The sequence below is a fragment of the Pholcus phalangioides genome, unplaced genomic scaffold (genome assembly GCF_987345545.1).
Source record: "Pholcus phalangioides strain wild (caught in Gottingen) unplaced genomic scaffold, Ppha-v1.0 ptg000012l_1, whole genome shotgun sequence".
Lineage (NCBI taxonomy): Eukaryota > Metazoa > Arthropoda > Arachnida > Araneae > Pholcidae > Pholcus > Pholcus phalangioides.
In genome coordinates, this window is record NW_028301605.1 from 15,826,485 (window position 1) to 15,839,744 (window position 13,260).

The window sequence follows — 13,260 nt, forward strand, 5'->3', positions numbered from 1 at the left end:
ACAGGGCACAATTCCAGAGCTTTTCAGTGGCCTTCGCACATTTCCAGATCACTTATGTGATTCATGGTGCAGTTTCAGATCCCTCAAGCGGCCATCTGCACTGTTCAACATCACTGGAGTGTCCCACAGCGCATTTTCAAATCACTGAAGCGTCCCACGGTGCCGTTCCAGATCATTTGAGTTACCCACGGTCAGGGACGGGTTTTAGTATTTCAGTGTGAGAACAACTTTGTACCCCCCCACCCAGTGTCTTCGGCATCCTGACTCAGCCAAGTCTACATTAGCACTCGAGAACGACTATCAAATACGTACTACGTACTTTAATTTATGGTACAGAAAAAAAACCCCATTAGGCAAAATAAATTTGGGCCCATTGCCTCAAAGAGGAAAACTGTATATATGCGTGCCCTCGGTACTTCCCTCCCCCGTGCAGCTTTAAAACACATCATTGAAGGGAGAATTTCGCTCTCTTTCTCGCCCAGTGCACTCCGGGCACCGAACCTACTTGCACACTTGGCTTGGAAAAATGAATCTCTCATCAAGACAAAGCTGACCATATCCAGTTCAAATATTTTGCGCTGCTTTCTTGGCTACTTTTGAGGAGAATTTTTTCTGGAAATTTTTTAAGGATATCTGGCAACTCTGGATCCCAAATTGGATTCAAAAAGGTAAACAAGCATGGCTGAAGGAAGAAACAATCGAAATGAAGAAATTATGCTCGTAAGTTGTATAATAATTATTGAAGTTGTTATTATTTTTATTTATTACATGAACCATAATCGTTTATATCGAAGGGAAATGATATAAATCTATGCTATTATTGCCCAGTGATGATAAACTAACAGTTTCAGTTGATCATTAGTTCGAATCCGGGTTACGTCAAATATGTTAGCATTGCCCCCACAAGGGTAGGGCTCTTGTTCCCGGGGCGAATCATTTATATATTTTAATCCTTTTATATTTTTTTCGCATTATAAATTCACTGTTGAAGGGACTCTTGTAGAATCTGGTCAGGGGCCCATGGCCCATCAGAGATCTTCCCCAGGGGTCCTGCTCCAGGATATGGGGGGTGGGTCCCCATGTACGTTAGAAATACGTTAAGAGTTATAAGATCCAATGTAATTTCATTTTCGTGCAATGAAATGAACTGGTTCTCATGTCCAGAGCTTTGAAAATTGACATTAATACGCATTGATTCTTGTAATTTCATCCTTAGCCGGGAGGAAAGGGCCCCACTTTTTATTGATAGAAGGGAGAGTCCCACATGAGATAAAAATAGAAGATTTTATTGATTACCTGTTACCAACTAATTGCCTTGTGCTTTGGCTTTTTCAAGATTTTTCATTGGCGGCAATGTATTCTAAGCCAGCGTGTTATTGTTATCTATGATGCTCGTCTACCACAGTGGAGGCTGCCATCAGGTCCTAGGAGAGAGTGTAAATGATATATTTCCCCTAACAAGTTTGAGGCAATCACCGATAGATGCCGTCTTCATTTCCAACCCGGCATTTCCATTAACGGCAGTAAATTGTGTATGGTAAAATGGTAGGAGTTGGTGAAGTAGTATTTGGGTCAGAGATTTTCAACCTTTTCCTAGTCACGAGGACTGTCTGTATCCATCATTAAAAGAAGAGCACCCTTATGGCAAGTTTGGCATACGAATGCAAGAAATCAAGATGATTTCAATCTTTCGATGTAATTTTTTACATGGTGTTTACTTGGGATGTTGATCAAGTGCTTCTGGGAGCACCGCAATGCTTGTGAGCAATGGGTTGAAGATGCCTGAATTAGGCACTATTGTCATTTCTTGTTGTCACCAGCGTCATTATTATCACCATCGTACTAGGTTTTGTTATTGTGTTTGTCATCAGTGAAAACCCTGTTCTTCATAATGTATCTTTTGCTTGTGAATATTAAAATGTTCTTTTATGGATTCATGCGTTCTTCAATCAAACGAAAAACACTTCAGTTTTTGACAGAATTTGGCATGATACCTGCAAAAGAAATTATAGTTCCTTGCCTGAAATGTACCACTAGCATGGTTTTGGAAGGGATTTGGTTGGTGTTAGGTTGCCATCATAGGAACCCAAAATCCAATTGTAAGGGTAAGAGTGGTGGATCCCCCCCGAAACCCACTGGTTCTCAAACTTTTGTCACCTGTGACTCCCTTGCTTAATTCATGGTTCATCTGTGGCTCTTCAGAATAGCTTGGTAGATATTTTCCCATATAAAAGAACCACTTTAAAGCATGAATAGGCACACGAATCAATAACAAAAAGTTGGCAGCAACACCCCTGACAAAGATTGGCGACACACAATTTAAAAAATACTGTTGCAGACAATATTTTCTTCATTGGTTCCAGAATTCCTACTTGCCATGTTTTAGCTTATCAAAAAGAATTGCCAAATTTCTTCTTTTTTTTTTTTTTGTCTGCTATATTAATTTTCACGATGGGGAAGATGTTTGATGAGCAAAAATAATCAGGTCACACTAAGGGGGAAAAAACCTTGGCAAAATTTGAAATTGCCAAATTTGGCACAATGCAGCTTAGAGAATCTTAGCCATGTAAGTATATTATGATTTGGGGGGGGGGGCAAGTATGGGGCAAATGTCCCCACTTCCTATGCCAAAAACAAGTCTTGGATCTCCTTTTTTTTTAACTCTGGATAGGTATACAGAGCTGGACTTTTATTATGTATGTACGGCTGAACAAGAAGTGAGGTCACTTCTGTGTGTGTCCATTCTGAGAGTGCATGAGCATCAGTAATGAGTAGATGGTCAAGAATTGATAAATTAAATTAGGACATTGGCTAATATCTGCAGTTAGTCCATTTGGAATAACGTAGGACTGGCAGTATGAAAGGGGGGAACGAATCCCGCTCATAACCTCGGTACATCCCCCCCCCCCCCCCGTCTTACTTTCATCAATGTTTTTCTTTCTTATTTACATAAATTTTTTAGATCATTACTGATTTATTTTTCTTTGTTTTTCACTTGTATTCGAAAGTTATATTAAGCATCCACTCATCCCAGAGGGTTGCCTCAGTACGAGCCTTCATGGCTAGTGCATGTTTAATTACAGTGAAACCTCACTACAAAGGCACTCTATTGAGTGCCTTTGTAGTGAGGCACGTTTATCCATATATTTATGGATAAATCCCACAGCAATGATATTTTTTTGAAGTCTTGTTTGGAAATGTGTAAACACTATAACGACACTATTTTTTGACTTGGCCTGCAGAGTATTGTGGTATCAAGGTTTCATAATACTTTTTCTGGGAGGGGTAAAGGGTCATGATGATGCCCTTGCTGTCGGGGTGTCGGATTAGCTGGCAATGCATGCCCACAACAGGCATCATAACAAAATGAAAGCAAAATCATATTGTGCTAATTATAATGTAGATGTGATAATTATTTGTTTTCAGAAGATAAAGCAAAGTGGTGACGTGTTTTAATCAAATCTGCCATACATCAAATAAACGTCTGGTATCAGTATCAGGTGTCTCTAAAGAATCCGGCAAAGAGCATGACGTCCCTTCTGACCATAACTCAGTGCCTTTGGCAAGTCTTCTGCCATACACCAAATTAAAGTTGGACTCTGTTTATGTAACCTTTGCCTTTTTTTGAAGCTGAGCGCAACTCAGGTCCTATTACCAAAGGCAATTTACTACTGAATGAGGGAGACTGACTCTACACCGTAAACATCATGCGGATAAAAAAAATTCTGAACAGGGCTAAAAACCTTTAATTTTGACGATGAAACTTCCAATAGCCAAAATGTGAGCTCAGTTTCTATGTTTCATTGATGATGGCAACCAGGGTTTAAGCTATGGTCACATTTTTTGCAAAATGTGAACGAAAATATTAGAATACAAAAAAAAAGTAGTAGCCACTTTCGCAAAAATGCGTATAGGAGGTACGAAACAAGTAGACATCCAACCATCATTCATTGTAGCATTTTGCTAAAGCTTCCCCCCCCCCCCATTTTTGCTTTTTTGCGAAATTAATTTTTCTATCTAGCTTAAACCCTGATGGCAACCAATATTTTTTTATATAATTTATTTGTTTTAAATTCAATCCACTGGTTTTGAGCAATAGGTTTTCAGTATTTTTTTTTCTAAAATCATAAATTCTAAAAATTTCTGTATACAGTGAAACCTGAGTATAAGGATAAACCTGCCTATTATGATATTTTCTTTGGTCCTGGCGGAATTCTCCTATTTAATGTGAAAAGTGCAAATGTTCAAACTGTCTACAACAATAACCTGTTTATATATAATAGTATTTTTTTCTAAGTCCCTACAGTATTGTTATAGACAGGTTTTGCTGTATATGCTTCTCAACAACCTCTGATATGGGGAAACTATATTCTGTCACACGGGGTATATTCCCTACCTTTCTTTTCACTTTAAACTCGACCACAAACAGACTATATAGGTCGAGACATTTTTTTGCTTTTATTTTGCTAATTCCACGTTTACTGTGAATATGTAACTGGAACTTGTTTTGAAGTATGAGATTCTGTCGTAAATGTTATCTAACTTAATTTTTTTTTTCTTTTAGGTGGAATATGTGAATGCACTCCCTATTCCGCTAAACAACAGGTGTCCCAAATTAACCTCATTGCTCGAGACATTATCATTAAAGGTTGTCTTTTTTTTTCTAGTTAATAAAGGTTTCAAAATTTTTTGTTTGATGTAATTTTGGAATGTTTTTACCTGGGTACTAGGAATTTTGCCTGACTGTATAAGTGACCAAGTAAGTGAGTGACTATATAAGTGGGTGAGTGATTGTATGAGTATCCATATGAGTGAATAAGTGACTGAGTTTCGTGATCAAGTTAGTGACCTATCAGTGACCACACTCACTTGGTCTCTCATATGGTTGCTCACCCACTCACTTGTTTACTCATAAGGTTACTCATCCCTTTAATTGGTGGTTCACCACTCATGCAGTCCCATACTTGGTCACTCAAGTCACTTACCCACTCACTTGTTCAGTCTTCGGTCATGCATTCATCTACTCACTTGGTCACACACTGTTAAGGTAGGTAAAGTAGCTGGGGCGAAATTCCAGAGGCGAAATGTAGCAGGGACCAAATGTGCTAGAGGCAAAATTTCGGAGGCACAAACAATTTTACCTCTTTTCTAATATTTTTTCTCCCTGTACACACATTCCAGAATTTACTAAAAGCTGCAAGCTGCAAAAAATAAAATTACATAGGTGTCAATGCTTTTACTGTTCCCTTAAGCCGTCCAATTTTTCAGCCTTCTTTAAATCTTCCGATCAGAAACCAGATTCTTCTGATTTTTCGTATCTTTACAGGAAAATCTGTAAAAATCCTCAAATTGTGCTTTGCTTAAATGAAAAAATCCCTGAAAGAAATACCCTTTCAGTCCTTGCAATTCCACGCTGGTCACTTTTTCTCAGGAAAAATATGGGAAATTTTATGACTTCAAGTACAAGAATGGGACAACTGTTGCTAAATATGATGCCATAAGTAAGCTAAGTTGTCCAATATTTGCTAAAACTGCTAAAAAATCGCTAATGGCAAGGGAATGGAGTTATACTGTGCAAATCACAGTGTAATAAAATGAATTATTACAAAAAAAATTGATATGACAAATTTGTGATATAATATTCATATTTATGGCCATAGTTTTCATTTATAAGTTCAAAAAATAGTATTAATATTTGATTGCAGTGAAGAATAAAAAATCCAATGAGGCTTTGTTGAAAATACGGAAAAAACCACAAAAATGTGGATGGCAAAAGATAGGAAAGTCCCGGGAAAAAAGGTCATACAGTCACTACACACAATCCCAAAAAATCCTGTTTTTCCTGTTACTTGTGTTGAATGTTTTTCTTTTATCAAAGATGTAAAAAATATTTTTCATCTGTGCAAAATATTTCATTTCGGGATAAAGATTACAGATTTTTACTACAGATTTCAAAAGTCTGAGGAATCATAGTATTCATTATCAAAAAAAAGATGTTCAGCTATTTGTTTTTGTTAAAAATATGGCAGCAGTCATAGGGTGAACGATCATTTTAAATGTGTGTTTTCATTTTTATTGGTCTAATGCTTTTGATTCCATACTAGGAATTGAGATATTTGTACGGAAGGTTGGTTGAGGATATATTTGGTTTTCGTACAAAACAAGATTGGGGTCTATTGACTTTGGAAAAAGACACTGACAAAGACCACAACCTGCTCAAGCAATTCCTTTCAGTTGAAGGCCCGGTTTTACGGTCATGCTATAAGCTACTCGAAGACCCGAATGCCCAGTTTGAGTTCCCTATATCTTGCTTGCCAGTAAGTGTTTGCTTATCTTTATGTGATCGTTTTATATGTATACACATATATATTAAATCACACATGCCCCCTTCTAAACATTCTTCTGAGAAATTTTTAAGTGATGTTTATATGTCCGGTGTTTCACAGAAGAGGACTATTTTACTTGGCTCACACATTGTTTTAAAATTTTTTTAGTTTTGTTTAAAAATTAGTATGTTCATATGTATTGTTGAATCCATGGCCATCGTATCATGTTGGGTTGAAGGTAGAGCAAAGGGAAAAAATAACTTTTTTGGAGCCTTTCAAATCCAGGGTTGGGTTTTTACCAGGACATGGTGAAAAACCTGATTATTGAACCATTAGTCTTTATGTATTGATGATAATTAATACTTAAAGTAAATGTTTTTACTTTATTAATAAAGGTTTTATTTTTAACCAATAATTAATTAATTAATTATTATTATTAGAGAGTATGCAGTTGGATCTCTATAGTTTGCTACCGGAAAAGAGAATAAACCGTGAACACATTATATGTAACTAATAGTGATAAATTTATTAAATATCTCTGCTCCATTTCCATATATCAGTAGAAGAAAATGTGGATAAAACAGCTTGAATTATCATTGTTATGTTAATTACAATAATTTTAGTGTATTACCACTAATATTATTATCAGAGATTTTCAAAGAAGATTTTCTTTAGAAAGTAAATAATGCTTCTGAAGTTTTTTTTTTGCTAAACCTGTTTGTACAAAATTATATAGAAAGCATCATGATTTCATGAAAGTTTTATAGTTGGTTTTTCATAGGAAAGTTTTTGACTTGTAAATACCATGAGACTCTTCGTTTGTAAGGCAGGACTTGACAAATCGAGAAAAAAATCTAAATGCCTTTCTGTTAACATTAATTTTTAGTCGTTGTGAAGATCTGATGCCTGAGATTTGTCAAGTCTAGCAGTAAGGTATTAGTTTATTACATGTATATGACTTGGTTGTTATATATATATATGAGGTTGTCGAGAAAAGAAGGGGACAATATATTCTTCATTGGGAAAATTTTAGAAATCTGTCTGAGAAAATTTTATCTGTCAATACAAATCTTTTAGTTTTGTGGCAATATTTGGTGCTTAGTGCGGTTGACACTTCTTATGATGACTATTCCATGACAATGACCAGTAGGATAAGTCCCAAATGTTTTCATAGAACGACTATCATATATGCTTTTCTTTGAATATAACGACCCTCCGAATATAACATCTGTTTTTGATGGGACGAATAGGGCCGTTGCATCAAGCATAGATTGTATTTGTCAAACCTTGCTACATTCTATTTATTATTTTGATTTTTTTTATGACTACTCAATTTTCATTCAAACATCTCATGAAAAAAATGCTGCAGGTAATATGTATCTATATTTCGTTCTGAGAAATTCAGAAGTTTTTTTGAATGTTTTATTAACTCTTGGCAGAGAATTACAATAGTACTTTTTTTTGGATGTCGTAATTAAATATTCAGTGTTATACTTAAAAAATTATCTTGTGTTTAATCTTACTCTTTCTCTTTCTGTAGGCATCATCTCGTCAGTGCTTGGAAAAGGGCAATGTCCCGCCATTTTATTTAAACAAAATCTATACCACAGTTGGAGGAGCTTTATCATCTTCAAGTTTATTGCTCAGTATCCTTGAAGTACTTGAAAAATGTTCATGTTTTTTTCCTGTTGTTGTGATTACATGCTAATGTATACATACCTTTTTACTCCCTTTCCCTAGTTAAATCTTGCCTGTTATAACGCATGTTTGGATATTTCATGCCTTTTACTCGAACCTATGTGAAATATTTAACAGTAGAACGTAGATAGTCATGTTATATTATCACTCTTTCTTTGTCATCAGACATGCATAATACAATGAAGGGCTATTGTAAGATGCAAAGCACTCTTCACCAGGGCCATCTTAAGAGCATCATGAGCCCCGGGGCCAATTGGTTTTTTCTGAAGCCCTACCTGGAAAATTCTTGAAAATTTCAATTATAGGTCTTCTTTTTGTGAGCACCTCCCCCCCCCCCCCCCCACCATGCCCGCGTGTGCCCATGCGTTAAGATGGCACTCTCTTCACTTCAGCTCAAAGATGTGAATATTTGCTATGATATGGGACTGGCAGCGTTGTTACATTGACTGGCGGGGGTGGGGGTGCAAATATTTTCTTTTATTATTGAACAAACAACACAATAGATGGATAAAAAAAATCAAGAACAAATACTTTTTGACCCAAAGGGATAAAATCCTTTCATTAGTCATACTGAAGAATTATGTACGAATTTAAAAATTCTGGAAAATGATCAGCATTTCATGGACTTTACCAGTGTCAACTACTATTCGTGCTGCAAGGTCCATGTCACTGCCAACAGTAGTCTTGTACGCAAAGTTTTTCCCATGCCCCTCCCCCCACACGCGCACAAAGAAATAGATGTAAATAAAATCTTGTGCAAAAATTATAACGCGAAGAGAAGTTGTGGGTACGCAATGCCCCCACTGTGTCATGCGTACATTTGCAATCATATTTGTCCGTGTGAAATTTTTTTTGCTGTTCCCTACCTCTACAGCCGAAATCAAATGATCAATTCTAAATCACCCTGTATTTACTTCGTAACGAAATATTCTATTTTACAAATATTAAATGCAGGTTAGACTTGCATTTAAAGATGCTTGCATTGTGGCGAACCACTTGTCACAACCAGGATCAAGTATGAGCCCCACGAGCAAACATAAGAGTCAAGAATTTAAGAACTTGAAATCATTTACTTTATGTAATATGTTTCAGCATTTAAATTTCAATTATAGATTTTGACAAAGTTTAGAATATTTTCATCATTATCAGTTTGCTTGTCCCGCTGATGTTGTTCACAGTCCATAGAGGCCAGCTCGACTCATGCCAGAAGTTCAATGAGAGCTTCTCAGTACCATGATGGTAGCTTTTTTAGCTCCTTATGACTTACAACTGAAGTGACCTGGAATTCAGGAACGGAATGCTGACGGGAGAGCTGCATCATGAATCTGAGAGGCTGACTCTCCAAGTAGAGTTGGAGACAGCACCAGTGCAACGAGTGACAAAAATGCCAAATGAACTGAAGTGAAGCAATGTGTCAACCCCACTGTCACTATTTATGCAGTCGATCAGTCACTGTTGAGATGATCTGGAGACAGGAACCGTCCATCTACAGCGGAAACCAATCACTGTTAACTGCTTCCCATATTGTTGTTTGACCATTTCCGAATTATCAGATGGCAACAGAAACATTGACACCATGTTTGTTTCTAACACAGCCGAATGGCATCTCTTGATGCAGCTTGGTCCATCTTGGGCCAATGATAGATGACTTGCCAAGATGAGAAATAAATTAATCATTGAAAATATGAATTAAATATTAAAAATATATTGAATCATAGCACTTACTATGGATGGGGTGGCCCTCTTCACCTGCCACAGGTTTTACAGTCACAGCATATTATAGAACCAATAAGGACTGGCATTTACAAGTTACTGTTCATACATGTTTGAGTGACATAATAAAAATCACGTACAATATGGAGTGAGGGACAGGATTTTTTAACACTTTCACTGCAGGGCCTAATTTGTTTTCCAAGTTTTTCTGGCAGATTTTTTTTTATAAATAGGTTCATTTTAGTATATGAAACAACATTAGAGTTAAATTAGTATAATATGAAATATTTCAATCAAAAAATCGCATGATGCCAAGGTGGCGTCTTCTGCTGGTAGAATTAGGCTAGTTATGCACACCTGTAACACATGAGAAAGTCTCTTGCCCTATAAATGGTGGGGAAAGCGAAATCAGGCCATCAATGGGGGGTCTCTCCTCACCATGAGTTTGGTATAAAAAAACATTATCTTGCGAACCGTTTTCATACCTGAGTGATGAAAGGAAAGGAGCAATGAATTAAGAGGGTGAAACAAATGGAAAAATGAACAAAGCCTAAAACCAGCGATGTACTTACAGGAGGCTTAGCTCTTAACTTGCCGCCTATAGCCTAGGACCAAGACAGTGTGCAAGCATGCGAATGACTAAAAGAGTGAGAGCATTTGAGTGACCAAAAGAGTGACTTAGAAACAGAGGACTTAGATTCAGAACTTACTTGCAGGAGGGGGGGGGGGGGGGCTTATGGCGCAGGTTGGCGAATTTGGAAAAAGAGTAGTCAAGAAAATTAGACCAGAATGGGAGAAGGGCGGTGAAACCTTAAATCTGCCTCTGCCTAAAAGACAGTTGAGTTTTGCTGAAAACATTGATTTTACTTTTTCCTTCACCTTCTAAATCCAAATTGGGGAGCATTTCTAATATTTCCTGGTCTGTAAAATATCTTGCCTCATCTTAGGAATATTTCTTTTTTATTCCTGATAGTAGGAGTAGAGTCACAATGTGTGGAGGTTAAAAAAAAAATGCTATGAAATAATGGAAAAATCAAACATAAAAGGAAACAAAGCTCGAAAATTTGTTTGTCCCACAAGAAATAAAAACTTAAAAAAAAAAAGTGCACTGAAAAACCTTGATGTGAAACTGCCAAGAAAAAAATGCTGTGAATCAGATTTAAAAAGTTACATCCTCGCAAATAAAATTTAAAAGAGGAAAACAAAATGTAAAACTAATTGATTAGCATGTTTGAAAATAAAAAAACCACTTCAGAATGGTGTTTTTTTTTTGTGAAAAAAACCAACTTTATTTGTAAGAAGACCGTAGCAAAAGGGGGGGGGGCATGGGAGTCTGGTTTCCCCCCCCCCCCCCCGAAATGTGGGAAAATATGGCCAAATCTATTACTGTTCTATTGCTTTGGTTCCCCACGAACAGAATTTTTGGCTATTGGCCTGATTTGTAATTAAAAACAGTTATTGTGTGTGGGATGTGAACATATATAAAAACAAACAAATAGAAATGTAAAACTTACCTGAAAAGTTTTTTTAGAGAACAGAGGGCTTGTAGAGTAGACAAAAAATTTGAAGTAGCTAACTGACAGTATGAAAAACTTGTGAATGAAAGTTCATAGCTGTCGCAATGCAAACTGAAGTCCCCATCTCCACCACTAGCATTCTATGGTCCCCTAAGAAAATGCACTGACTGTGACGCCACATTGACGCCAACCGCCATCTGGAACAAGACAATGGTGATGCCATATGGAAATGAAAGAGTTAAGGCTGGTGTAGGGTGTAAGATCTGGTTAAGAGAAGTTCTATCTTATTTGGAATTTTCGCATCACATTATGAAGTATCATGATGTTTTTTAATCATCCATATTGTACTGTCAGGACTAACTCCCCTCCCCTTTCCCAAATTGATTTTTATTATCCATGTAATAATGCTTTCTTAACATATTTTAGATTCTTTTGAATTTTTTGTTTTTCATTTTGCTTATTACATTGCCAGTCCAACATGGAAGGTAATTATTTTTTTCTTTCAGATTTCTTTCTTTTTTTTTCACAAATGTATAACATAACATATATAGTACACACAAAAACAAAATACACATAAAATGCAAACACAATATGCAAGAAAATATTACCATTTATGTAATAGCCCAAGGGATTACATAATCCATCCATTGTATATTGATATTATATATATTGGGGGTTGTGTATGTCTGACAACAGACCAATGATATAGATGTTTTACTACTTTTCCCGTGTTAATAGCTGTATGTTCAAAAAATTCATGAAATTACCACTAGAATCAATTCTTGAACATTTTTATTCTCTTCACAACTGGTCCAAAACTGATTAAAAAAGAAAAAAAATATATTATTGATTGTGTTTATCATATGTCGAAAGGCCTTTAAAATGAAAAAAAAAATAGACTGATTGATTAATTTGGATCGATATCCAGTTAAATATCACTAGGGCCATTTCAGTTAGGTAGACATATGTGTACTTCAGGTGTTAACTTGAAAAAAGAATCATTAAAACCATTTAAACCATTAAAAATGAGGTTCACATGGAGTGAAGAGGGTATTGTGTGTGTGATGAATTGGTTAATAAAATTATTTGATTTTAAATGCATTTGCAATTACAGTATAACTCGTATTAAAGTTGATGTCTAGGAGCTTGAGTTTTATAAAGTGATGAGGGGCCATTTTTGTATTGAGAAGCTTTGTGTTTTTCTTGTAGGGGTACAGCAGCAATGTCAACCAGATGGACACAGTGTATACATCTTTACTGGAAGAATATCTAAGATATTTTCTTCCCTACGATGGCAGTGCTGCACCTGTATTGTCATCATCAGCAAAAACTCTGTCGCCGAGCAAAACTTTCCATTCACCATATCATAGGTGAGTCTAAAGCAATTACATTAAAATTTCGATTTGGCGAACTCGATTCAACAATCTTTTTGGTTTTGTGAATTTTTTACAAGTTCCTTCTTGTGTGTGTATTTGTGATCATTGTGACCAAATTTCTTCAGTTTAACAAATGAAATTAGTTGTTCAATTTGTTGGATTTGTGTTCAAGTTTTTTTCTTATTATACAGTGAATGTAGGGTTGAAAATAAATAACTTTGAATTTCAAAGTGCTTCTTGCAATGGATATTATTTCTAATGAATAAAAATTTGAGTTATTGAAGTTTGATTTTGTATGAATGTGAGATCACGTTCATAATTTTATTATTTCATTGATTTTACGTAATGAATACTAGCTTTCTGGTAAAAGGGAAATAACTGTGTGAAGTTGTAATTTCCAAACTGAACTTACCAATTTGTTGAAATGAATTAAAAAGAAACAAATTGTTGATCTGGATCCAATTTAGATTGCTGATGAAAGGTCTTTTTTTCCCTGAAATCTATAATATTTAGATCAGGAGGAGACAGATCCCTGGTGCCAATTCACTATGATGACTAAAAAATTGGTATGGGCTCCAAAAATATTCTATGTTTGATTGCTAAATTAGAGTATAAAATTTGTTTCTTATA

General features: G+C 35.8%; 1 protein-coding gene across 1 annotated transcript in view; it reads left to right on the plus strand.

Moving 5' to 3' along the window:
* The first annotated feature begins 620 nt into the window (after positions 1-620).
* LOC149079659 (sphingomyelin phosphodiesterase 4) overlaps positions 621-13,260 on the plus strand; it is a 32,219-nt gene continuing 19,579 nt past the window's right edge. Inside the window, exons 1-6 of the mRNA XM_089240267.1 lie at positions 621-720; positions 4,565-4,648; positions 6,105-6,317; positions 7,867-7,972; positions 11,681-11,739; positions 12,464-12,624. Coding sequence (XP_089096393.1) covers positions 679-720; positions 4,565-4,648; positions 6,105-6,317; positions 7,867-7,972; positions 11,681-11,739; positions 12,464-12,624 — 665 coding nt within the window. The 5' untranslated portion in view covers positions 621-678. The remainder of the gene's footprint in view (positions 721-4,564; positions 4,649-6,104; positions 6,318-7,866; positions 7,973-11,680; positions 11,740-12,463; positions 12,625-13,260) is intronic.